General features: G+C 30.7%; 2 protein-coding genes and 1 pseudogene across 6 annotated transcripts; 1 reads left to right on the forward strand and 2 right to left on the reverse strand.

The window, feature by feature from the left end:
- Window positions 1-3827: 3827 nt before the first annotated feature.
- LOC145180712 (NHL repeat-containing protein 2-like) lies at window positions 3828-9835 on the reverse strand. The gene is made up of 11 exons (XM_080055645.2): window positions 9577-9835; window positions 7154-7462; window positions 6764-7068; window positions 6368-6500; window positions 6180-6285; window positions 5818-6049; window positions 5493-5609; window positions 4827-5027; window positions 4479-4713; window positions 4325-4407; window positions 3828-4249 (listed from the first exon to the last, which is right to left on the reverse strand). The coding sequence occupies exons 1-11, from the start codon at window positions 9833-9835 to the stop codon at window positions 4112-4114; spliced, it is 2118 nt and encodes a 705-aa protein (XP_079911771.2). The 3' UTR covers window positions 3828-4111.
- Window positions 9836-11147: 1312 nt separating this feature from the next.
- On the reverse strand, window positions 11148-19672 carry LOC145202250 (mitochondrial coenzyme A transporter SLC25A42-like). 4 transcript variants are annotated; one of them, XM_090081765.1, is made up of 2 exons: window positions 17043-17103; window positions 11148-12040 (listed from the first exon to the last, which is right to left on the reverse strand). In XM_090081765.1, exons 1-2 carry the CDS (start codon window positions 17101-17103, stop codon window positions 11148-11150), a joined length of 954 nt encoding a protein of 317 aa, XP_089937891.1. The 4 variants fall into 4 exon arrangements, with proteins under 4 accessions (XP_089937891.1, XP_089937889.1, XP_089937888.1 ...); XM_090081763.1 differs by lacking the exon at window positions 11148-12040 and adding an exon at window positions 19602-19672 and having other exon boundaries at window positions 14937-17110; XM_090081762.1 differs by lacking the exon at window positions 11148-12040 and adding an exon at window positions 19533-19643 and having other exon boundaries at window positions 14937-17110.
- An 840-nt stretch (window positions 19673-20512) lies between these two features.
- Window positions 20513-22474, forward strand: LOC149891375 (uncharacterized; annotated as a pseudogene). Its single transcript, XR_016450998.1, has 3 exons — window positions 20513-21083; window positions 21277-21561; window positions 21671-22474. The product of XR_016450998.1 is annotated as an uncharacterized LOC149891375 (transcript).
- The last annotated feature ends 1991 nt before the right edge of the window (window positions 22475-24465 follow it).

The following is a 24465-nucleotide window of genomic DNA, read 5'->3' on the forward strand; positions in this document are numbered from 1 at the left end:
TCTTAATTGGGAAAGAAAATAGAGCAATGTTAGTCTTTTCCATATTGTTATTATAAAACGAACTTCCGCACAGTGGAATACAGCAATACATCCCTCTTCCACCCTTTTTCACTTCGTTCGGTCTGAAAATGCTTGATTTGGAATGAGACATCTTTTGGAGCGAAATTATGTTTTTAATTTTATAATTTCGAGAAAGAGTTTTTATCTGTTAACATTTTTGTCCTTACTGGCCTCTTTTTCAAGCTGAGAAATTAAATGCGCAATCGAATTAGAGAAATGTTTATTAAAGTTTAAAAATGGTTTTTTAAAAAAACCGCAAACCCTTTTAAATATTTTTTTTTTACCGAAACAGAATGTTTCAAGTTGGGAAAGGAAAACCGGTTTCCGGAAACCGTAAAATTTTTGGAAATCGAAAACCGAAAATGTTATTTTCAAACCGGTTTTTGGATATACAGTACAATCTCTCTAATTCGAACTTTATGGGGAAAAATAAAAGAATTAGAATTAGAATTCGAATTAAAGAGATTTTCGAATTATAGAAAGTTGACTTTTCTTTTGCGCATTTCGCGGTGACTTTACGTTTAACCGAATTATGGAGATTTTCGAACTAAAGAGATTCGAATTAGAGAGATTATACTGTATATCTTTTGTACAAAATTTACTTGGTTATTTGGCAATTCTAAACCACTTTTCTTGATGTGAAGTTGCTCAAGAAAATAAATGAAAACATTCAATTTGCTTCCACTTGAACTTTAACAGTAATTTTACTGCAATTTGTGATGTAAAAAAGTGAAACAAATTTTCACAAAAACGAAAATGTCATTTTCTGAAGTCCACAAGGATAACACATCAGTTTGGAAGCACTTTTTGCACTCAAAAGAACTTGAATTGGCCAAGTACAAGCTCTGCGACCAAGAAATTAAGTGCAAAGGAGGAACCACAAGTTCCATAAGGAACCACAAGTTCCATAAGGAACCACCTGAGGACAAAGCACAACATCACATTTGCTGCAGTTGTTACTCCTGAGAGGAAACTCGAAGTCATCAAACCCATTGATTCGTTTTTTAAGACAGAGGAACCTGTTGATGTTGTTTTGGCTGAGCTTATTTTATGTGATGGGCTGCCCTTTCATATTTTCTCAACTAGTAAACCTTTGAGAACAGCTCTAGAGACAAAAGGATACAAATTGCCCAAAGATGCTAAATCGATTAAAGCTCTGCTGATGAAACATTGTGAAGATATCAAGAAAACATATCAGCAGCAATCTGCAGAAAAGAAGCTTGTTGGTCACAAATTTAGCTTAACCCTTGATGAGTATACTTCATCCAGAAGCAGAAGATATATGAACATAAATGTTCATATGGAAGGTGATTATTGGAACCTTGGAATGATCAAGGTACATGAGTCTATGCCAGCAGAGAAAGGTTGTGTAATTATTGACGAGAAACTGAAAGATATTGGGCTACGTTTTGCCTGTGATATTGTTGCAGTAACCACAGACGGAGCTGCTGTAATGAAAAAATTTGGCAGCTCAATTTTACCAGACCATCAGCTCTGCCTCGCACATGGAATCCACTTGGCTGTCTGTGATGTTCTATATAGACAATCTAGGAAAGAAGATAATGGCACACCTGAACAAGTCATTCTTCTAGAAAAGGACCAAGAAGATTTTGACAGCGATGAGAAAGGATTAGAAGTTTCAGCAGAAGCAGGTGCATCAGCTCTTCCAATGATCAAGGAGGATGTCACAAAACTCATCAACAAGGTCAGAAAATCTGTCAGATTGTTTCGAGAGTCTCCAGTTAAAAATGGCATGATTCTGCAAAAGCATGTCCAGTCTGAGTTTGGAAAGGAACTGCAGCTAATCTTAGACTCTAAGACACGTTGGAACAGCTTACTAGATATGATTTCAAGATTTGTTACCCTTAAGAAATGTATTCAAATGTCACTGATTGAGTTATCAAGCGATATTATGATTTCTGAGTCTGAACCTACCACCTTAAAAAATCTAGTAAATGCTTTAGAACCAATCAAGGTTGGTGCTGAAGCACTTTGCAGAAGAGGTTCGAACTTGTTTTCATCTGATGGCATTCTGAAGTTCATTTTCAAGCAGCTAAAAAGCCAGAAAAGCACCTTTAGTCAAGAGCTAGTTGACTCATTTATTAAAAGAGTCACTGAGAGGAGGAATGCTATATTAGTAAACTTAGTTAAATATCTGAATAATCTTGATGTCATTAATGGAGCAACTCATGACATTCTCGAATATTCCATGCCAAAGAGAAATGCAATTGCTACTACTGCATCAAGTTTGTTTAATCGTTTGTTTGAGCAAAAGAGAAGTGAGTCTATAGATGAGGAAAACTTGTCAGATAATGAAACTGGTCAGGAAAAAGTACAGCAATTTACTTCTTTGTCAGAAGAGTTCGAGTTCTCCATTAGAGAGACAGTCAAAGGGGTTTCACCAAAGAAACAAAAAATAAAATCAACTTCCAAACTAATGCTCAAAGAAATGGCAGTATTTGAGCTAACAAAAAAACGAACACGCAACTTAGATTGGTAGTACACGGCTTTGAAGTCAATCCAAGTAACAAGTGTGGAGGCTGAAAGGTCATTTTTTGCAAGTGGTCTATTTGTTACTAAACTAAGGTCAAGGTTAAATGATGAAACACTCAATGTTCCCCTGAAATATATATAATATAAAGATACACTAGAAAACCGGAAAACCGGTTTTTAAAACATTGAAAACCGCGGTTTATTCGAAAAACCGGTTTTAGAAAAAACTTAAATATTTTCTTTCCCTAGTTTCAAGCAAACATTCATTTGCTGAGAGCTATATTTTAAAACACCTGTTTTTATACATAAAAGTAAAACTATGTTATTTTGAAGTATATTTTTAAACTAAGTTATTTTGAACTTTGTAATATTACATATTGATGCTTTTGCGATATGCAGAATGCGCACTCATTTTTCAATGGGACCTTTTTTAAACCTCATCTTGTTTTTGTTCAACAATTCTCTTGTAACTACAACATCATTTTTTTCGATTTTGTTTAATGTTGGTGAAGTGTGTGTATTATTAGTTTAATGCTGATGAATTTCAATGGATTATCACGATTTTAATTTAGAAGTTTTTAATCTATAACTTTCAAAGCAAAAAAAAGTAACAAATCGTAGAATCTTCTTATTTCAATAAACTTAACCAATAAGAATAGCAATGCAAGATTTCTTTCGTGTGATGTTAACCAATAAGAATAGCAATGCAAGATTTCTTTTGTGAAATGTTTGGAATCTTTTATTGTGTGATGTTGGAAATGATGTTTGTTTACAATCAGTGAAGAGAAAGGGCTTCATTTTTATCGGGATCAAGAGTCTAAATAAGACTTTCGCTGGCTTTTTTAAAAATAGCTTTTCCTCTTCGTTTCTCCGCTTCAAAAGTTTTTGAAATAAAACTGTTGTTTTTCGATTTCTATCAGTTTCTAAAACTTACTTCTTCATAAGACAAAATGAAAATAATAACAGAAAATATTATTACTAACAATGTTGGAAATATCTACAAAAAGTAAAAGTGTAAAAAATTACAAAGATATTTCAAAAATTCTACAGAAATTAGTAAAAATCAATTGAATACATATTTAACCTTTATTATTGATAACGTTTAACAGAAGCAATAATAAAAACAAAAAATAATAATAATAAAAGTAATAAATAATAATAATAATAATAATAATAATAATAATAATAATAATAATAATAATAATAATAATAACAATAATAATAATAATAATAATAATAATAATAATAATAATAATAATAATAATAATAATAAGTAATATAAATAATAACAACGACAATAATAATAGTAATAATAATATTAACAATAATAATAATAATAATAATAATAACAACAACAACAACAACAACAACAACAACAACAACAACAACAACAACAACAACAACAACAATGATAATGATAACAATATTAATAATAAAACAAAAAATCAAACGATCAAACTCCCAGAATTTGTGGCCGTTACTAAATCAGCTAGTGGAGGATATTAGGTAGATACTTTTGAATTGATAACCGTTTCAAAATACTAAGAAAGTTTTTGTGTTAAAACTTCGATGACACTAAAAAAGTTGTCCTTACATTTTCGTCTGCATTAAGCTCGTTCAGCAAAGTTTGATGAATGATATATTGCTTCATATGACAAAAACCATTTTCAGAACACACAAACAACAATAGCTCGAGCTAAAAACAAAACATGGCAGAATTTTTATAAAAGTTAACGGAACAGGACTTCAAATAATGTGTGAGGAGACAAACCTTTATTAGAATCGAAGAAGAATCAGATGGCAACGTCACCTTTACTTCCTCATCATCCAAAACTCCCGTTTTGAAAATCAATTCTAAAAAATCTTACAAGTTTATATACCTTTAAACAAAAAATGATAACTAGGAATATGAAAAGGCTAAATACCTGTTTCTGAGGATGAATATACAGTGAGTTGCCATTTACTATCAGCTTCGTTTGTATAATGAAATCCCTCAGGAAGAATCACTTGGATAGAATAGCTTGCCTGATTGCTAAGATTACATTTCAAATTATCTAAAGTAGTTACAGATACCCTGGAACCAACTAAAGACTTATTTGTCAGTTGCTTAGGTATATCTGATGGAGCACTATCACTCTGGTCAACGTCCCGAACTTCTAACTGCAAACAAAAAATGCATTCAAACAAAGTTAACAAACAAAAATTTACCAACACACCGAACTATAATCAATACTCTGAAGTATAATAAATACACTGAAGTGTAATTAACTTACCGTGGAAACAGAATTAGTTAACAGGTCAAGAACTCGAATAGAATGATTATTAGTGTCAGCAATATAAATTGCTTCGGCGAGGCACAATATGCCAGATGGCTCATTGAATTCGGCTGATAAAAAGTCTCCATTTTTCAAACCTGCATTACCACTACCAGCTAATGTGGTACAAGAAAGATCTAACAGATCAACAACTTTGATCTTAAAAATTAAAGAAAAACTTTTTTATTTCCAGAAAAGAATGAAAAAAAAATTTAAATAATCTTTTTGCTTGATTTTTTTCATGCAACTTTTTCGTAAAAAAGAATTTTTTTTTTAGTGGAAAATGATACGATGTCTACAAAAATAAACATTGGTTATCATTTGGCGACCAAATAAAAAGGATTTTTTCCCAGTTTATTTTACAGGAAACTCACTTAACATTGGGTTTTATCGACAACAAATAAATTGATGACAATAACCTGTCATTGAAACGGTACCTTTATCTAGAATGCTGAATACAAAAAAATGTAAAAATTTGGAATAGGTTTGTAAAGCTCAGCTAGGCAAAATGCAACTCATGCTATTTTACATTTCAAGCTCTTTGAACATTTTCCTGTTTCTTTATCAGGAATTTATTTCCAGTTAACAAAATATTTAGAACTTATAGACAATTTAAAAGTTCACCTTGTGATTGTAGGAGTCAGCAATATACAAATGGCCATCAGCAGATGCTACAGCGAGAGGATGCTGAAGTTTGGCATTTAAACCTTTCCCATCAACATCACCGTAAGCAAATAAGTTCTAAATTTTGGTGAAAAAATAATTTTAGTAAAGGTATTTATAACAAGAACTTTACTAAACAACTGTTGGATTTGGGCAAATGTTTGTCTTGTAGACAACTGCTATTAGTCATACTTAGTGGTCTTACTATTTCATAATAAAAATTATCTTATTTTATTCAGCTTTCTTTAAACAAAAAGTTTTAAACTTAATACAACTTTTTTATTACTGTAGGGTCTCTATCTGCACCAACACACGCCTTCACTGCGCCTGCTTTTATTTCTATACTTCTGATACTACTGCTTTCACTGTCTGCTACATAAAGTAACGGTTGCTCTTTTACATTAGCAACCGTTAAACCTGATGGTTGCGCGAAAGAAGCTTTAACAGGATAACTGTTGTTACGATTTTCTTCTTCACCACTACCAGCGAATCGTAAGCAGATGCCTTTTTTTTTATGTCTATAATAAAGTACAATTATCTTCAAGTTTAGTAAAGATAAAGTTCATTTGTTTGCATGTAAAAAAAAGATGCTTAAAAAAATCGTGAATTTTTGAAAAAGTTTTACTATTATTTAGCATATAATTATACCCTTTTTTCAGCCATGTACCATCTTTTAAAAAGTAACACCAAATCTGGTGAGTGCCAGCAGCTGCGATGTACAGACAGTTATTCAGAAAATCTGTTGCATCAAAACCTTATAATCAATTTAAAACAAAATTAAAAACTGCAACATCAACTTGTTTGTGTTTCTAAATACAAACAAAATGTAAATATACCAGGGGAAGGCCCAACTACAACATCCCATGGTGAACTTATTTCTTGATCTCTCCCTTCTTTGCCGCCCTCTTTATCTACACCTTGCTTTCCAATACCAACAACTGTCTTCGTCTCCCACGTTGTAACATTTATCTTAAAATAAAAACAGTAAAAAGACTTATTAAAAACAGAACAAGACACTTGTTAACTGGATGAAATACTTAAGTTAAAGCCAAAAAAACTCTCAAATATAACAAATTATAAAAAAACAAAAATTATTAAACTAAAAGCTCAATTTGTGAGAAGATATTTTGCTTATTTAGATGATACAAGTTTCTATATTTCTCTATTTTTGTATCTAGCAAAATGTAACATTTAAGCTATCAGCAAGGTTATAATATTATGCTACAAAAAACCTCTCTGATAGAATGGTTCTCTGTATCAGCTACATAAATAGCATTCTCGCACCAAGCCAATCCTTGGGGAGAATTAAATTGAGAGACATTTGCTTCACCGTCCTTTAACCCTGCATTACCAGAACCAATTCGTTTAACAACTATGCCATTTTTTTCTACTATTACAATTTGATGATGGCCTGAGTCTGATATAGCCAACATTTTTTCACACGGAGATATTGTCAATTTTCCAGGATATTTTAGATTTTTACACTTCAGTGCATTTTTTTCTAACTGAAGTGGAAGATCATGTTTGCTTAACAAACCTAAATATAGATTAGTAATATTTGCATTTTTTTTTTTTTAATGACCAATAAAAACCTGCAATTAACCATAAAATTTAAAAAATACCTTTAGTTTTATATCTGTTTAAAGCAAGTTCAATAAAATTGAACAAAAAATCCCTATGACCTTCTCCTATCAAATATAAAAGGACTTGACCAACAGGGCTAACAATAACTAACGTTGGCCAGCATTGAATGCTCATTTGATTCCATAGAGTAGCATTAGCATCATTGACAACAGGATGAGAGATATCATAACGAATTACTGCACTAAGTATGTTTGACAAAATTTTCTCATTGTTAAACTTGGCAGAATGAATTCCTATAACTACAAGACCATCTTGAACAGTAAAATGTTCTTCAAGAGCGTGCAAATCTAAACAGAAAAAATGATTCAACTTGCAGTGATTACTTGTTAAAAGCTAACTATAATTAAACTGTTAACTTAATCACACTGTATAACACTTTAGAAGTAATTCAACTAAATCATCATTGATTTTTGCATTATATACTGTATCACTATATTTTAAACCTTATATCAATGTGTGACACTATATATTACATACATACATACATACATACATACATACATACATACATACATACATACATACATACATACATACATACATACATACATACATACATACATACATACATACATACATACATACATACATACATACATACATACATACATACATACATACATACATACATACATATATACATACATTTTTGAATTTTTGAGAAAAAGTGTCACACAATATTATTATGCAGAAATTGAGTCTTGAACTTTGATTATGCAAGCATGTAATTGCCATAGTTACAGTGATAATAACAGTTAATTCTTATCAGATTTGGGCAAATATCATTATTCACGTTTCAAACAGCAACCTTTTTATTAGTTTACCCCTTTATCTGTATTTATGTTTGCAAGATCAATTGCAGTAAAAAAATCTTGTACCACTACCTGGCTGGTTACCCAACTTTAAAGAATACAAAATTATGAAGTTACCTTCATCAAAGACAGAAAGGTTATATTGCCAGTAACAGGAGTCCTGTATGAATTGCAACAAAAAATTCAACAATAAAATAATGTTAAAACATAAAAATTTTTAAATAGCCAGGATATGAGCTCAAAAACCTTATTAGATGGACTGTCAAAATGAGATAACAAGAACACAAAGTGATCATAAATTATCAAATAACAAATATGATAAAAAGCAATCCCCTAGTTGATTCAGCCCATGATGCTGCTAAAGCATCAAACAATGTCATAATTACGCTCCATCGTTTTTGGAGCAAGAAAGGAAATTTTATTTGCAGATAACTGTGTGAGCCAAAATAAAAATAATATGATGCTCCTGTACTTAGACTGATGCAGAAGAACAGACAAAAATAAGAAAATTTCATTCAATATTTTATTGGTTGGGCAAAATTTTTCATTTAAAGGAGGTTTGGTCTTATCAAAATGAAATATCCCAGGGATAATCAATGCATTTAATTAAATGCACTATGTTGAACAGGCAAGTAGGCATATTTTGGTAGTACTAATAAACTCAGCAAAAGAAATAGAAATTGTACCATGGAATTTTGTCACTTGCCAGAAGTTATGTTTCTTTACCACTTCCTTTTGATTACCAATAAAACAGGTACATTTCAAGAACTATGTTGATCTAGAATTAAACTACTTTGAAAGAATGCCCAAAGAACTTGAGCATAGTGCAGATATAATTTAAATCATTCCAACTGAATACTTGAATGATAGACAGTGTTATCTTTACAAGCATGTTCAATCTCTTTGTACAAAGAATATTTTCATTTGAAATAATGAAGGACCAACAAATCCAAGGATCAAAAAAAGAAAAGGGAAGCCAAACTCTGAAGCATTATTATGTGTAGTATCATGTTTATGGTGAATAATATTCATTTGGTAAATTCATTTTAAAGATAAAAATTTCATTTGCAATATCTCTGTTACAATAAACGATAAAAAAACAGGTCAACTTTACAGTAAAAAAACAAATATGACAAAAGTTTTTGTGTTTGCATCACTTAATATACAAGGAAAATACACACAATTTTGGTTTGCATAGCTGCAGTTAAAAGTACTTAAAAGTAGTTAGAAACAGATGAAAATAATTAAGATAATTTGAAATAAGTTAACATATTGGCTACAGATGACAAGTACACACATCAAAATTATATACATAGCCAAAGTGCATATAAAAATCTCACAAACTAAGATTAAAAACAAAAATTTTGAAAGCAAGAAAGAAAATATATTTATTATTGGTATCCTTGGTTCCACCTTTCTGCCATATTTAAGGAAAGATTATTGCCAAGCCTTTCCTAATCGATGTGTTAAAGTTAAAAGTAATCAAGGTAAATAATAAAAGCACCTTTTAAAAAGTAGTTATCTGTTAAATAGTAGATACTGCCTGTGATTTTTATTTACTTTTTAGTTGATAATTTGAAAAATGTTACCTGGTAAAACATGCAAACAGTTGATGCAACAATAAGTGAAAAAATCCATCACACAGAGTTTCCCTTTCAGATTTTTGTTAAATGATAAATTTTCTTTTATGTTTAACCACTGAAAAGTTTTTTCAAATTCAGGCATTTTAATGTTGCAAGATTCCATCTCCTCTAAAAACACCTGAGACAGTTTTTCAAAATCAGCTGGTTTTGTTTTGACAGCATCTAAGTACTCTATACTTCTTGAACTGATCAAATTGAAGTCCATTTTCTTTACACTATCAACATGCACAAAAGTTTGTGTATGCTACATTAAAAACAAAAAAAATGTCCAGTTAAAAAATCAAAAATTTGGAATATCAAAATTATAAGAACCATTTAAATATTTATTTTTTTATTATGAAATTTTGTAACTGAAAAATAAGAGCCTAAAAGCTATACTGAACTGTAAGAACAACTTTTTCTACTAACTTCACTGTATTTAAGAAAATATGAAAAAAGAGTTTATTTTAATAAAAAATCTGCTTTGTATTTCTTAAGCTCTACAAATAATTGTCTTTTTTCGTCTTTTCTTTTTTGCTTTAAAATATAAAAAAAAAAAATTTAAGAAATTAATAAAATAATTATAAACATAAATAACAAAAATAAATTTTAAAATAATATTTTAAAATCAAATTACTGTGGTGTGACCTAACAAAGTTGTATGCTTTAAGAAAGTCCTAATTTAATAAATGACAATTTTCGTATATATAAAATAAGCATTTAGAGAAAAGAACTTAGTTATTTTACTAACTAGATATCTAGTTAAAATAACTAAGTTATTTTTCCCAAATGTTTATTTTATATATATGAAATTTGTCATTTCTTAAATTACGACTTTCTTAAAGCATACAACTTTGTTAGGTCACACCACGGTAAGCACTCCAAAACTACGGTACTCTGATATTGTATAACTATACAATATCAAATATTTAAAAAGTTTTTTTAGTTGATTCTTAAAAGTTAAACGTCTTTTTTGTGAGTAAGAAATATTTTAATAATAATAATAATAATAATAATAATAATAATAATAATAATAATAATAATAATAATAATAACAAAAAAACAATAACAATAATAAAAAACAATTATACTAACAATAATGATATGATGATGATGATGATGATGATGATGATGATGATGATGATGATGATGATGATGATGATGATGATGACAGGATTGTTAATTAAAATATAATGAGTGAACTCCTACAGCATATAATTCAGCTGCTAATATTAAGGATTTTTTTAACACAATAGTTTATTAAAGGCTGGCTAAGGATTTTTTAAAAATATATATTCACTTTTTTAAAAAAGTTTTCTTGAAAAATAAAAAAAGTTATAGTTAAAAATATTTAAAACTAAAACAGAATTTATAAACAATAAAAGAGGAGAATTTCATCAAATATAGTCAGTCCTTACATAAACAATCATGCAACAAATAACTCAATTAACTGAGCATTTAAATTAAACTTTAGCTAATGTTTAAAATGCACTACTTAATTTTCTTCATTAAAAAAGTTTAAATAATTCATTTACAAATTATAAACACTTTTTTGTTTCATCTGCTTGATCCAGTAAAATATTCATAACTGATTTCGCTGTGTCATAAGTAGCAAAGCTAATACCAACTGCAATTGGTCCCTTTATCCAATTAATGCTCAAACCTTTAAAGAAACCTTTAAAAAAACCTTCCGTTTTGAACACATAAGACAGTGTCCAAAAGAGATTTCTGTATATGTAACCTTTTCCATCAATTCCATCAGTTTGCATTCTTCTCCTTACTATGTCCATTGGGTAAGTAAATGTCTGGCCACATGCTCCAGCAATAGCACCACAAAATAGTCTATAGTGAATAAGAAGTTCTTGGTTATTATTTTTGTTATAATAATGTTTCTTTAGAGATTCGTAAATAAAAAACGAAACCCCGGCATAAGGCATAATACCAACAATAGTTGGTATAAAACCATTATAAAATGTTCTTATTCCTTCCTCTTTGTAAACTGTTAAAAATGTATGTCTAAGGCTCTTATATTTTGTAATACCAGACACAGCCATTCTTGCACGAACCATATCTAGAGGATATGTTAAGATTACAGCCGTACACCCAGCTAGTGATCCTGCAAGTAGTCTTTTGAATGGAGGTAGAGCTTCATTTTTGACACTACCTAGTAATTTTTTTATTTGTTCATGTGCAGTGAACTGAATAGCTGCGTAGGGAATAATCCGAGCCATTGTTGCACTGTTACCTCTCCACCAACTACGCAGACCATATGCAACATAACTCTTGGAAAGATTTTCAATAGCTTTTGCATAAGAAAATGGAGTTTTTGAAACTTGAAACATTATTTTTGTCCTATCTAATGGAGCTATAACAGTTTTGGCAAGAGCTCCAGCGCAACCCCCAGCAAGCAATGAGATGATAACATCTCGTTTCAAAAACGTCCTATTTTCGTCAGTATTTGTGTTTTCAACAACTGATTTAGACACATCACCACAACCACCAGCACCAATAACAGCAGTAGCAGCAGTGGAGAGGAGAGGTGAAGGAGAATGATTGTAAACAAGATCAGTAGAATTCTTAGTGTTTGAAATCATAATTTTAAAACTTTTTGATTTAAGTATATCAGGAAAAAAGATTACCAGAAGTTAAAATAAATGCGGTTTTTGGACTGTGTAGAAACAACTGTCATTCCATCAATTCGCTAGCATATCCGGAATTTCGTACAAAGTACAGGAAAAAGTTTCTTTCGAATCTGACTGCTCAATATTTCATTTATGAACTTGCAATCGAAAATGTGTCAGTTGAATAATTTCTATGCTTAGTATTTCTTTAAATCTAAGCTCATTTTTAAATATTTTATAGATTTTTGAATGACTTTTTTTTCTTTTACAAAATTTTTCATCATGCGAAAACCATCAAAAAATAGTTAAGCTTATAAAAAATTATACAAGAGGGGCGCGACCGGAATCCAGTTGACAACTTTTTATGAGAAAAACACCATTTAAAATTTTAAAAGAGACCTGTAAATGTAGGACTTTTTAAAACTGGATTTTAGTAGAAGTTTTGATTGCATTTGTTTGACATAAAAATGCGTTTAATTGTAGTAGTAAAACTATTTGTACTAAATTTCGAGTTGTCTTATGCCACGGAAAGAGTTTCGGCATCCAAGGAGAAAATCTTTCAAAAAAATAAACGCTGACGGAGTTCAAAAGCGACTCCCCGTGCGCAGGCTATTATCTTTTAATATTAAAACATGACGTATTGTAGAATAAAAATGTTATTTTGTGCGCTCGAAGATTTGTTTAGGATTTTGCTAAAATTATAAATTTAAGAATACTAATAAAGAAGAGAACATTAGTATTAGCTCGGCAATATTTTTTTTGTGCAGTTCGATTAGCCCCTGTAAAACCCACATTTTTTGGACACTAAAACCTAGACGTTGGCTAAATTATATGTTTGTTATATACATCTATGGTTTTACACCCACAGATTTCGTAGTGTTTAAATGACAGATATAAAAATCAAGTAAACAAATACAAAAACATTGTTTTATAGGATTTTTTGAGTCTTGTATTGTCTTATAGGCATGCAAAAGCGATCTCAGAGAACAATTTGTATCAGTGAAAATTGATAAATACATTTGATTTCGAAATTTCTGTTTGCATTTAGAGCAGTTCTATTTCAACAATGAAACTTCTGATTCTTATGTCGTAATGTGTCAACAATACGACTGTCGTAATGTCGTAAGCTTCTGTATTGATCGTTTAATTGCTTAAATAAAGTAACATTAATGTAAACTAAATTTTTTGTAGATTTTAAGAGTTAATTTTATGAAATAAATAACAAACAATCAACGAAGAGTTCTTCATTTGTAGATAAAAAGTAGAAAAAAAAATTCTCAACATAAAAAAAAATGTTGTTTTGAAATTTTATCTCTGTTAACTAATACTAGTTATTCTTAAAGAGATATTGCTAAAACATGTGACGTTTTTCAGATATCTGTCTAAAATATTAAGATAAAAATTAGATTATATGGGAGCACTGAAAAGAATTAGGCGACGTGGTAAAAAAAAAAAACACCGCTTGGTTAATGAATACTAGACAAATTTCAAAAACCGACAAGCATCCAATGATGCAATTAGCTACAAACTTGAGTAGTATGAAGTCTATCAAGATGCCAAAGCGAACTTTTCAATTTCGTTTTTATGATTTTGGTTATAATTTACCAAAATCAGCAAAAAATTAAGTAAAATCGAGAGAAAAAAAAGAAAAGAAAAATGATGAAAAAAAGGTTATAATGGAAAAACACAGTAAATATAAACGAAGATGATTGGAAATCAGAATTACTTTTGTAAAAGATTTTTATTCAACTTCCAAATAACTAATGAAATGAAGCTGCCATTTTAACTTTTCAGGTACGCTTTGGTGATAAAAGTATTTCTCAAGTTCAAACAAATCTCAATATGTGAGAAGCCATTCAAACAGTTAAACTTCCAACACCTGCAATGATTTGGTCTGTCATTTGTGAAAAACGGATTAATAGATTGTGGGTTATTGAAGGAATGATGAACCAAGTGCAGTATAAAAATGTCCTTGATCAGAAAATCTTTCCCCGGCAAGCGGATATGTTTTTTTGTGAAGCTGGCCTGAAAAATACCTGGAATTCAATGTGGTAGAGAATGTTTGGGAGTTGCGAAAGGACATAGCAAAAAAGTAAATCACAGGTAAAGTTGTTTTGATCGAAAAGAACTACCTTACACTTGAATTTTAATGCAAATCTTCAAAAAAAAAGGAATGAAAATTGTATTAAAAGCTAAATTTAATAAGAGCCGTCACTGAGCAAAAGAAGGAAACAAAAATGTTAATTTATAATTGCATTAATAACTTTTAGTGATTATTTCATAGAAAAACAAATTATCTATGTAATAAATACTTTGCCTGTCACAAAGAACTTTACTTTTTAGTATGTCAAGATTACGAGCAAGTATTAAAGATTCGTACCTTCCCACGGTTCTTAGGAGAAACTTAGAGTACCCATTAAAAAAACTATCCTACGCTTATATATTGAAACACTCTTTTTTTCCTTGCTATGCCCTTGGTTTTTACTATCAGTGAAAATTTTAGTTGATTTAAATGTAGATGTTTTGCATTAATAGTGATCTTCACCGATGTGTTGAATAAAAGAATGTAAATATTTAGTTCTTTAATTATTTTTTTTTTTTTTGGTCTGCATTCAATGTAAGTGATTTAGTTTTCTTCTTCGACATAATTTTAATTGCAAACTAGGAGAGAGAGAAATATATTAAGTCGATGTATGAAAAGTCACAAAAGAACAACGATTGTTATTAAACTGAATTTTTTTACAAGACTAACTTCGTCACTAAACTACCTTCGTTGACGCTTATTTAATGTAACAGTTGAATAGTTTAATTACATAAACTTTTTTTTTCAGTTTTAGAAATCATTTTCTAATCTGGACAACAGTTTTATATTCGATATTTTTATAAAGACAAGGTGTACGATCCATTATTGCGAAGCATCTAAAACTTTGCAATGCATTAATGTTTAAACATCTGAATGAAGTTATCTAACGATATTGTAGTTATTCTACACAACTACAGTAAAAAAAAAAGTCTTTTGAAAGTAAATCTTTTCTTTGTGAACGTCTCAATAGGACTTGCGTCTCCTTACATCCCACATGTCGACTTTTCTCGTCTAAGCTCTGCTTTGGGAAACTCAACTTTGTCATTTCAGTTTTTTTGGCGCTACGGTATTTTTGCAACATGTTAACAACATATATGAGAATACAAACCTGGATATGTCAGGGTTTCGTTATGATAGTAAGGAGGTTCATCATACACAATGATGTTTCTAATACTTGTGTTTGTAAAATCAAATGTTTGGTTTCATGATTGCTAACGCTTAATGATTTTTAATTCCTGACTACAAACCATATTTTTAAGACATTCTTTTCGACTAATAAAAGGTTTAATAAATTTATCTAAACCTAAACTTTTATAAATACAAAATAGAAAGGATCGACAAAAATAAAAAGTCTTATTTTTTGCCTTTCTTTACTCTAGCAACAGGTTTTTTCTTTGCTGGTTTTGTTTTTTCCTCATCAAGCGAATCTTTCTCTTTCTTTGAATCTTCGAATTTTACAAGAGGAAAGTTTGCAATAGCTTTTACATCGCTTTCTTTTTCGCTCCTAACCAAGTATAAAGAGTGCATATATCCAACACCAGTTTGAAAACATGAAACATCTTTCAATGTGGTAATAATCTTTGGGGCTGCAGATGATTTAATTGTAGGTCCCATGGCCAGGGTCCCATAACATGGACTAGGTTGTGATGCAATAACTTTATCATCTGCACAAACTATATAACCAGATTGATTGCAAGATATGTGTTTAACATCCCATCCATTAAGGTCATCTATGAATTTGGGGTACATGTTTGCTTCTTTGTTCATGGCTTGCTGACCAAAAAGAAGTGAACACTTTGGGACAATAGTTTGAACTATTGTAAACTGTTGGCCGCAAAAAACATTTGTAATTCCACCATCAGCTCTTCCAGTGATGCGGTACCAGCATTTCATGAGCCTTGGAACCAATTCATTTCTGGTATCATTATGCCCTAATCTCCCATATCCTCCAAAACCCCAAGTAAATAAACGTTGCTTATCATCAATAGCACAACTATGATTTACACCACATGCAATCTTAGTTATTTTTGGTGTTCCGAGATAAACAGTTCCTCCTTCATCTGCATCAATTTCTACAAAAGAGGTCAATGGAACAGGAGAATATTCACAACGAAAAACCTCTTTTCGGGCGCTTATTTCCTTATTTTCAGATCCAAGACCCAATTGTCCATACTCAGGAAGTCCAAACGAAAAGATTGCACCATCTTCATTAAGTAATAAACTGAACTCTCCTCCACATGCTATTTGAACAATTGGAGGGCCAGAGTAGTTAATAGGGGTTGGAACTGACACAAATTCTTTTTTATTACCAATACCACATTGTCCATTTTTATTATCACCACATGAAAAAACTAAACCTTCTTCAGTTAAAAACAGCCCATGCTGCCTTCCAGTAGCAACACTTACAATATTATGTTCCTTTAATGATTCAATTAAACATGGATTTCTACGATTGTTTAAATCATCAAGACCAAGCTGACCTTTTGCATTCAAACCACATGAATACACCCTACCTTCATCACTAACTGCATAAAAGAAATACGATACAGATCCTGAAGAGACAGTACGTATTTTTATTCCGTCTAATGTTTCATACCTATGTGGAGACCACTTTAAAGCATCATTTTTCATAAGATCTTTATCATTTCTTAATTCATAATCAGTCAGTCCAGAAAACAACAGTACACCAGAGACAGCATCTTCACATTTCAGCTTTTTTTTAACATCCCCATTGTTCAAATTATCATTATTTGGGAGCTTTCTTTTTGATTTCTGAACTTCAGAAGACATTTTAGAACTAAAATTAATAAAAAAGCTTTACTAAGAACTTTTGATTAAACAGAATTTAGATGATTTTAAAATTTTTTAAAAAAAATGATTCAAACATTTAAAACAGAATTCACACTTGAAAGACCAGTTACTGCTTTTAAATCATTTGTAATAAGAAAAATAAAAACATAATATATTTAAAAGCATTCTATTATATAGTAATTACAGATTTATATACACTACCGTGCAAAAGTCTCCGCTCATGTGTAATATTTGCAAGGAACAGTAAATGCAATACATTTTAGGATGATTTTAAATATATAAAAAGAAAAAAATGTTAATATAAAAAGTTGATGAGGCCAAATCATAATTTTGCATACTTTTTCCTTTTCTTTTTGTTTCAAATAATTTTGTTTACCTTTGTTTTGTTGAGTTCTGCTGCTAAAAACATGGCAGAAATTTCTCTATATGAATAACCTTTTTCACGTAAAATACATATAAAGTTCTTCAGTATTCTTTATTAAATTTAAAACTGCACAAAAGTTTTAACCAAAATATTTTTTGTAAGCTTAGGTTTGACAGTAGCATGATACTTTCCGGCATGGTAAGGATGTTTTCAGTAATTTTAATTGGTTGCTTTTAATAGACTTATGTTTATATTTATACTTGAAAATGGCATTAGTGTGCGCATTTAATGTCTTGAATTTAATAAAGAATTTGAGAAATGGTGAAAGTAAAGAAAGAATATTGTGAAGAACTTTGTGGCAAAATATGTATTTTACGTGAAGAAGGTTATTCATATAGAAAAATTGCTTCCAGGTTAAAAATATCCGAATCAGGTTTGAGATATGCTCTACAACGATTGCATGATATTGGTTCCAACAGTGACAGATCACGTTCTGGAAGACCAAGAGTTACATCACGGCAAGAAGATACGTTTATTGTTGTGTCCAGCAAAAGAAATAGAAAAATTCCAGCCACAATTTTAACAGCAGAACTCAACAAAACAAGGGTAAAGCCAGTATCAACTGATACTGTAAAAAGAAGACTAAGATCAGTCAACTTAATTGGACGCATTGCTGCACGTAAACCTTTGTTGAGGGCAGTAAATAAGAAGAAAAGATTGGAATGGGCAAAAATGCATAAAAATTGGGGATTAGAAGATTGGAAGAAAGTTCTATGGACAGACGAGAGTAGGTTCGAACTTTTTGGTACCCGACGTCGCGTGCATGTTAGGCGTTTACCTAATGAAAGAGTGCTTCCTCAATGTATACAAAGTACTGTAAAACATGGAGGTGGTAATATTATGCTTTGGGGATGTTTTGGCAATGGGTTAACTGGAGATTTAGTTAAAATCACATCTACCATGGATAAACATATGTACCATAATATTTTGGTTAAGCACGCGATTCCATCTGGTATTCGTATAATTGGGAAAGGATTCATCATGCAGCAGGACAACGATCCAAAACATGCATCTGGATTATGCAAAAATTATTTGAAACTAAAAGAAAGGGGAAAAGTTTGCAAAATTATGACTTGGCCTCCTCAATCACCAGATCTATCACCCATCGAAAAGTTGTGGGATGAACTGGATCGGAAGATCAGAGAAGCAGGTGAAACATCTTTTATTAATCAGCAAATGCTATGGGAACGTTTGCAAAAAGCTTGGAATGAGATAACAGCGGAACCATGAATAAATTATTAGCCCGAATGCCAAGATTATGTGCTGCTGTTATACGCTCCAAGGGGTCTCAAATTGATGAAAATAAAATTTAACATTTACAACTTTTTATATTAACATTTTCTTGATTTTATATATTTAAAATCATCCTAAAATGTATTGTATTTACTGTCTAATTCATTGTTTAATAAACAATTAAAAATAAACGCAATTTTCTTGCAAACTTTTGTTACTTTATTGAAATATTACAAATGAGCGGAGACTTTTGCACGGTAGTGTATATCATAAAATTTAGAGAGCTTTATTTAAAAAACAATGATAACAAACTTAGATATAAACTAATAAGTAAATCTATATGTACGAAACCTTTTTCATTTATTTTTTGTAAAAAAACTATTGCTTGCTTATAAAATTCTGTAAAATTACTGTTAATTACAAATTTAACTTGCAGGATATGCAAGATACCTAGAAACTAAGGGCAGAGTCTAATTTTTATTTTTAAAAAAGGGTTCCAATTTTCACTGAACTTTTACCCTTTAAAGTTTGGAAAATAGACACTGAAATCTCCCAGATTAGTGCATACTACACATTTGTATTGGATTTTAAAAGAGATAACTAAGGAATTGTAAATAAATAAAAATTTCACAACTTTATGGTTATTAATTTTATACTTATAACCCTAACGGAAAATAAGAATATAATAGGAATACTTTCGAATTTATAGAATTCCAAGCTAAAAAACTAAAAAATACAAATCATAATTTACTTTGCAATTTTATTATGATGCATAAAATATTACTGCAAGTATATATTTCTTACACAAATATTATTTTACTTAGCTGCACAAAACTGTATTTCCCGCCGCAATGAATGGAACAGAATCTACTGAAAACAAGTTCAGAAACAACAAGAAGCTTAAGTGATGTAAACACTACCGAATAGAAACAAACCTTATTTTACAACATTCGCCAAAGGAGCTAGCATGATCAGCTTCACTTTTAGTGAGGTAACTAATCTAAAAAGTTGTATCAAAAGTGGCAGTTTGAAAACTAAAAAATTTCAACGCTTGAAACTTGTTTTTTTTAACTAGTAAAATCGGAATATTTTAAAATGTTCACGAATGACCAAAGCTTTTAATGCCTAGACGTAGCCATTAGGGTGTCCCAAAAACACACTTTTTTAAAAATTTCAATGTGCTCTCAACTGATCCCCATTCTATAGGTCCTAAATAGCTACCAAAATCTTTTTTTTAATTTTTTAATGACTAGAAGTGATAGATGTAAATTCTGAGTTTTACGGTTTTGTACACTTATGTGTATTTACTAAAAAACAGCGTTATCTAGTATTTCAATATGTTTTAATATGATGTAATAATTAGTACACAAATAATTCCCATAGAATATTGTTAAAGAATAGGATCATTCCCTATGAACATTGTTAGAGATTGATATTTTTCCCTCTGGACAATATTATTAGTTCGTATAATTCCCATGGATTGGTTCACAAATAACTCCATTTAGAAATTTTTTTTGAAGGAAAAAATTTCTAAATGGAATTATTTGTGCACGAAGGAATTCTAATTTGTACACGAAGAAATTCTCGTGTAAACGGTTATAAAAGCCGTAACGGTAAACTTAGATAAAATATTATACAAGAGGGAATAACGACTTCATAGATTTTTGATGCAAGTGTAACATTTAGTATAAATTTAGTTAAAAAACTGATTATTTCGAAATTCATATAAAAATGGGTAGAACAGCTAAAAAAAGAAGATGATAGGACAAAATAAGATAAAACGGAAAAATACAGAAAGGTTGAGGTATATTTACCTATTGAAGTACCCACTGAGGGAGTTACCTCAGAGACAGCTTCCATCTAATGGTGATATTCTTAGATACTATCAATTTATCCTTCGCGAGTCACAAGTTAAATACAAACCCACTTCTACTAATGTTGGTTGCAAATTGAAATCGAAATCCAAGGATCTTGTTTGTGAAAATGGTGTTTGTACAGATCCTGATAGCTCTTGCTTGGTATCTAGGATTAAAAAAATTTGGGATAATGCTGGGTTTGGCAAGAAATTTGTGATTTGTGGGTACAATATAAAGACTAAAATCATTAAACTTAATTTAAAATACAAGAAATTGATTAAATTGTCTTCTCTAAACTGGAACAGCAGTCTTGATAAGCAATCAAAGTTAGAGAAAGATTTTCTCACAGAATCCTATCAGCTTTTTGACATCTCGACTAATAATTTTAAAAAAGATATTCTTGCTGATAGATTGAGAACAGATGATGCCAAGCTGGAAGATATAAAGTAAGTTCATTAAATAACACTTTTTTTAGTAGTGAGATTTTTTTTCCAATTAAAAGTAACTTAAGTAATAGCATATTATTTCCTTTAAAATATTTACGTTTAACTCTTTACATGGTTTGGTCATCTTCCAAGAAAAACTAGAACAATTATTAATTTATTTATAAATGGCTTAATAGATTTAAATATTTCTTAGTTTTTATGAAGACCAGAAGTTACATAGGAAAGGATATATGGAAACAAAAGTCGATGAAGACTACAGTAGAAGAGTACTGGATGCAAACAGGAGAAAGAACAAGCTAGATAAGTTGAGAGAGAAAGAATTAGAGAGACAGAAAAACTTAAAAGATATCAATGATGTTTTGTTGTCACATGACTCCATGACAGAAGAGATTCAATTCAGCAGTGAGGAAGAAAAGTCAAACGAGGACTGTGAAATCAGCGAGGAAGATGATTTCCTGGGTAACGGTCGGAAACGCAGGTATAGTATTATTTTAATAACATAGTTGTAATTTTTACAAGCTAAAGCTGTTTTATTGAAAAGTATATAATTATAAATAGGTAGAAAAATATTATAAAATGATACCTAGGTACAATTCTGGAGATACGATAAATCTAGCATGGAATGTTGAAAAGCTCATTGAATGTACTGCTGTTCCAGCAACAAGGTTCAACGTTGGTGTACGACCTCATCTGGCAATTTTAAGTGAAGTATTTAAAGCTGGAGGTATAGAAATTAATGATATACCGCTTTCAAGAAGCATACTTCATAGAAAAAAGTTCAAATATGTAGAACTTGAAGGGACTCGGAGTGGATTTCAATATCTAATCATCTTAAAGGCCGACGGCTTATTCTTCATTTTGATACCAAACTGTTGGAACAAATTACCACTGGGCTTAACATTATCCAAAAAATTGAGCGACTTGCAGTCTCAGTGAGTTCCCCGGATGACGATACCATGGAAGACCATCTTTTAGGTGTTGTTCAATGTCCCTCTTCAAAGGGAGTTGACCAAGCAGAACAAGTTCACAATCTTTTAGAATATTACGGATGTACAGAGCAGATCATTGGTATATGCTGTGATACAACTGCAAGCAATACAGGCGGAGTAAATGGAGCAGTCCAAATTCTTACAGATATTTTGAAATTACCAATTTTGTGGATAATGTGTAGGAGACACATATATGAAGTACATGTATCTCACTATATGGTTGCCCTTACTGGTGAGAAAACTAAAGGTCCAAGAAGAGCTCTTTATGTCAAGCTAAAGAACAAGTGGCCTGAAATCTGTGAGAAAGTGAATGAAGTGAAAAATTTATGTAAATTGGACTGGCAAAGAGATGATCTGAAGATTGGCTCTGTTCTTCGCACTGTTGCAGAGGAAGCTAAGACATTTTTGACTAATGCAACTACTGATATAGTGTTTTCAAGGAATGATTATAGTATAGTTTGTAAGCTTGCCTCCTTCTTCCTCGGAGTGGAAGTACAAGATTTTAAGTTCCATCAACCTGGCGCCTGCCATGAGCCAAGGTTTTTAGCAGATGCGATCTACATCCTGACTCTTTATATGACTAAAGATATCAGTAATATCTTGACAGAAAAAGAAGTGCTGCAGTTGAAGGATGCAAGTTTGTTCATTGCAATTTGCTATGTTCCATGGTTTTTAAAATGTTTTTTAGGATTTCTGGCTCCCTACAATGATTTGAAAGCTATCCAGACAGCCTATGCAGTGAGAAAAGTTAGTAAGAATATTGGAAATGCTTTGCTTCTCAGCATGGGACGCCATTTTATGGGATTCCCATTCTATGGGACGCTATTTAGGTCACATAGAATGGGAAACAGTAGAGAGCTTTTTTTTTTTTTTTTTTGGGACACCCTAGTAGCCATAGAAAATGATAAAATACGGTTTTGGTGTTCGACTCTCTTCTTCATGATACTGACGGTACTACTCATAAATAGCAGCTTGTTGGTTTTGAATAAATTACATAATATCTGCATAATTACCAATAGCCAAGAATACAACTTACTGTCATTTTTTTTTTTTTTTTTACGAAATCTTTTGCACACAGCTTGTTTCAACAAAAAGCTTTAATGGCTTCGTGGTAAGTCCCGAAATAGTATTGTATCTATATTAGGAGTGTTCAAAAAAATAAAAATTCGAAAACGGGAATACACAACAAGTTAAATTTGGGGCAAATATAAAAAAAATACAATTACCAAAAAAAAAAAAATAAAAAATATTGAGATCTACCTTGTGCTCAAGCGTCAAAACCCCCCTAAAAATGCCCCACATAGTACCCTCGTAGCAAGGCTTTGAGCACAAGGTAGATCTTAATATTTTTAATCTTTTTTTTTTTTTAATGTGCTCATAATAACCCATATTTTTTTTTAAATTGATGTGTATCCGTGATTTTTCTTAATAGTTCTTTAATTTGAAAAGAATTTTATGCAAAAAAACGAAAATATGTGCATTTAACAAAAGAATGCGCAATAATTCGTACTTACTTTATTTGTTTATATTCAAATTGTTTGGTTTTCATTTTATTTGTATTTAGCTTTTTAGAAAAACATTTTTTTATAGGTTGATTGAATGATACAAACTTAAATTACGTGCAACTTGTATCTTTAAAAAATAATTTTTTAACATAAATACTTAAGTTCAAGCTATCTTCTGAATTTTGGAGCGTAAGTTTAGTTGTCACTTTGCGATTCTTTTCTTGCTTATAACTTTTTTATTTTGTTTCTTGGTTAATAAAGATTCACTGCCTGATGCCTTAAAAATTGAGCGAACTTTGTCCACAGCAATAAGCCTATTTTGTTTTCCTTCCTCGTCTCTGTAGCGGTGAACAAATTGTTGCATCATTCCAATTGCCCTTTCAGCGTGGTCGTTTACACAAACAATACTTTTTGAAAAGTTTAAAAATAATTTATATGTTGATTGCGTGTGTCAATACTGAGGTGGCAAGGTCAGCCAATCATCAATTCGTTGATCTTTTATTCCGATCATATCAAACATTAACCAGGAGAACTCACCAACCAAAGAAGCTAAGCTAGGAATTTGCTGATGAATGTTAAGTTCAATTTTCAACAATTTTTCTATATCTTTTTTTTGCTTATTTTCAGTTTTAAAGTAACATGACTTAGGTTTTGGAAATGATAACATTGCAGCAGCAACTTTTTTCTTTTCTTCGAGTGCAACACCATCATCCGGCAAGGCTAAAGGAATTAGAGTTTTCTCCAGATACCATGTATTTTTAAATATAGAATTCAATACAGCATCAACAGCAAATGGTTCTGCACATACTGCTTTATACTGATGCATTTGATGAGTAGCAGTTACATCCATAAAAGGAGCTTTGGTTGTATCATTTGAATGCAGGTACC

Source organism: Hydra viridissima, unplaced genomic scaffold (assembly GCF_058129835.1).
Source record: "Hydra viridissima isolate aposymbiotic clone 2 unplaced genomic scaffold, HvirCarnegie_v1 scaffold_3, whole genome shotgun sequence".
Taxonomy (NCBI): domain Eukaryota; kingdom Metazoa; phylum Cnidaria; class Hydrozoa; order Anthoathecata; family Hydridae; genus Hydra; species Hydra viridissima.

Excerpts from the sequence above, each read along its gene's own strand:
- LOC145180712 (XM_080055645.2), bottom strand. The coding sequence starts at position 9,835 with ATGGACTTCAATTTGATCAGTTCAAGAAGTATAGAGTACTTAGATGCT. Across the intron at positions 7,069-7,153 it reads AAACAGATATAAAACTAAAG|GTTTGTTAAGCAAACATGAT; the intron begins GTATTTTTTAAA and ends ATCTATATTTAG. Across the intron at positions 4,250-4,324 it reads CTTCTTCGATTCTAATAAAG|CTCGAGCTATTGTTGTTTGT; the intron begins GTTTGTCTCCTC and ends TTTTGTTTTTAG.
- LOC145202250 (XM_090081762.1), bottom strand. The coding sequence starts at position 19,555 with ATGCATCATAATAAAATTGCAAA. Across the intron at positions 17,111-19,532 it reads CATCATAATAAAATTGCAAA|TTCTAAAATGTCTTCTGAAG; the intron begins GTAAATTATGAT and ends TATTAATTTTAG.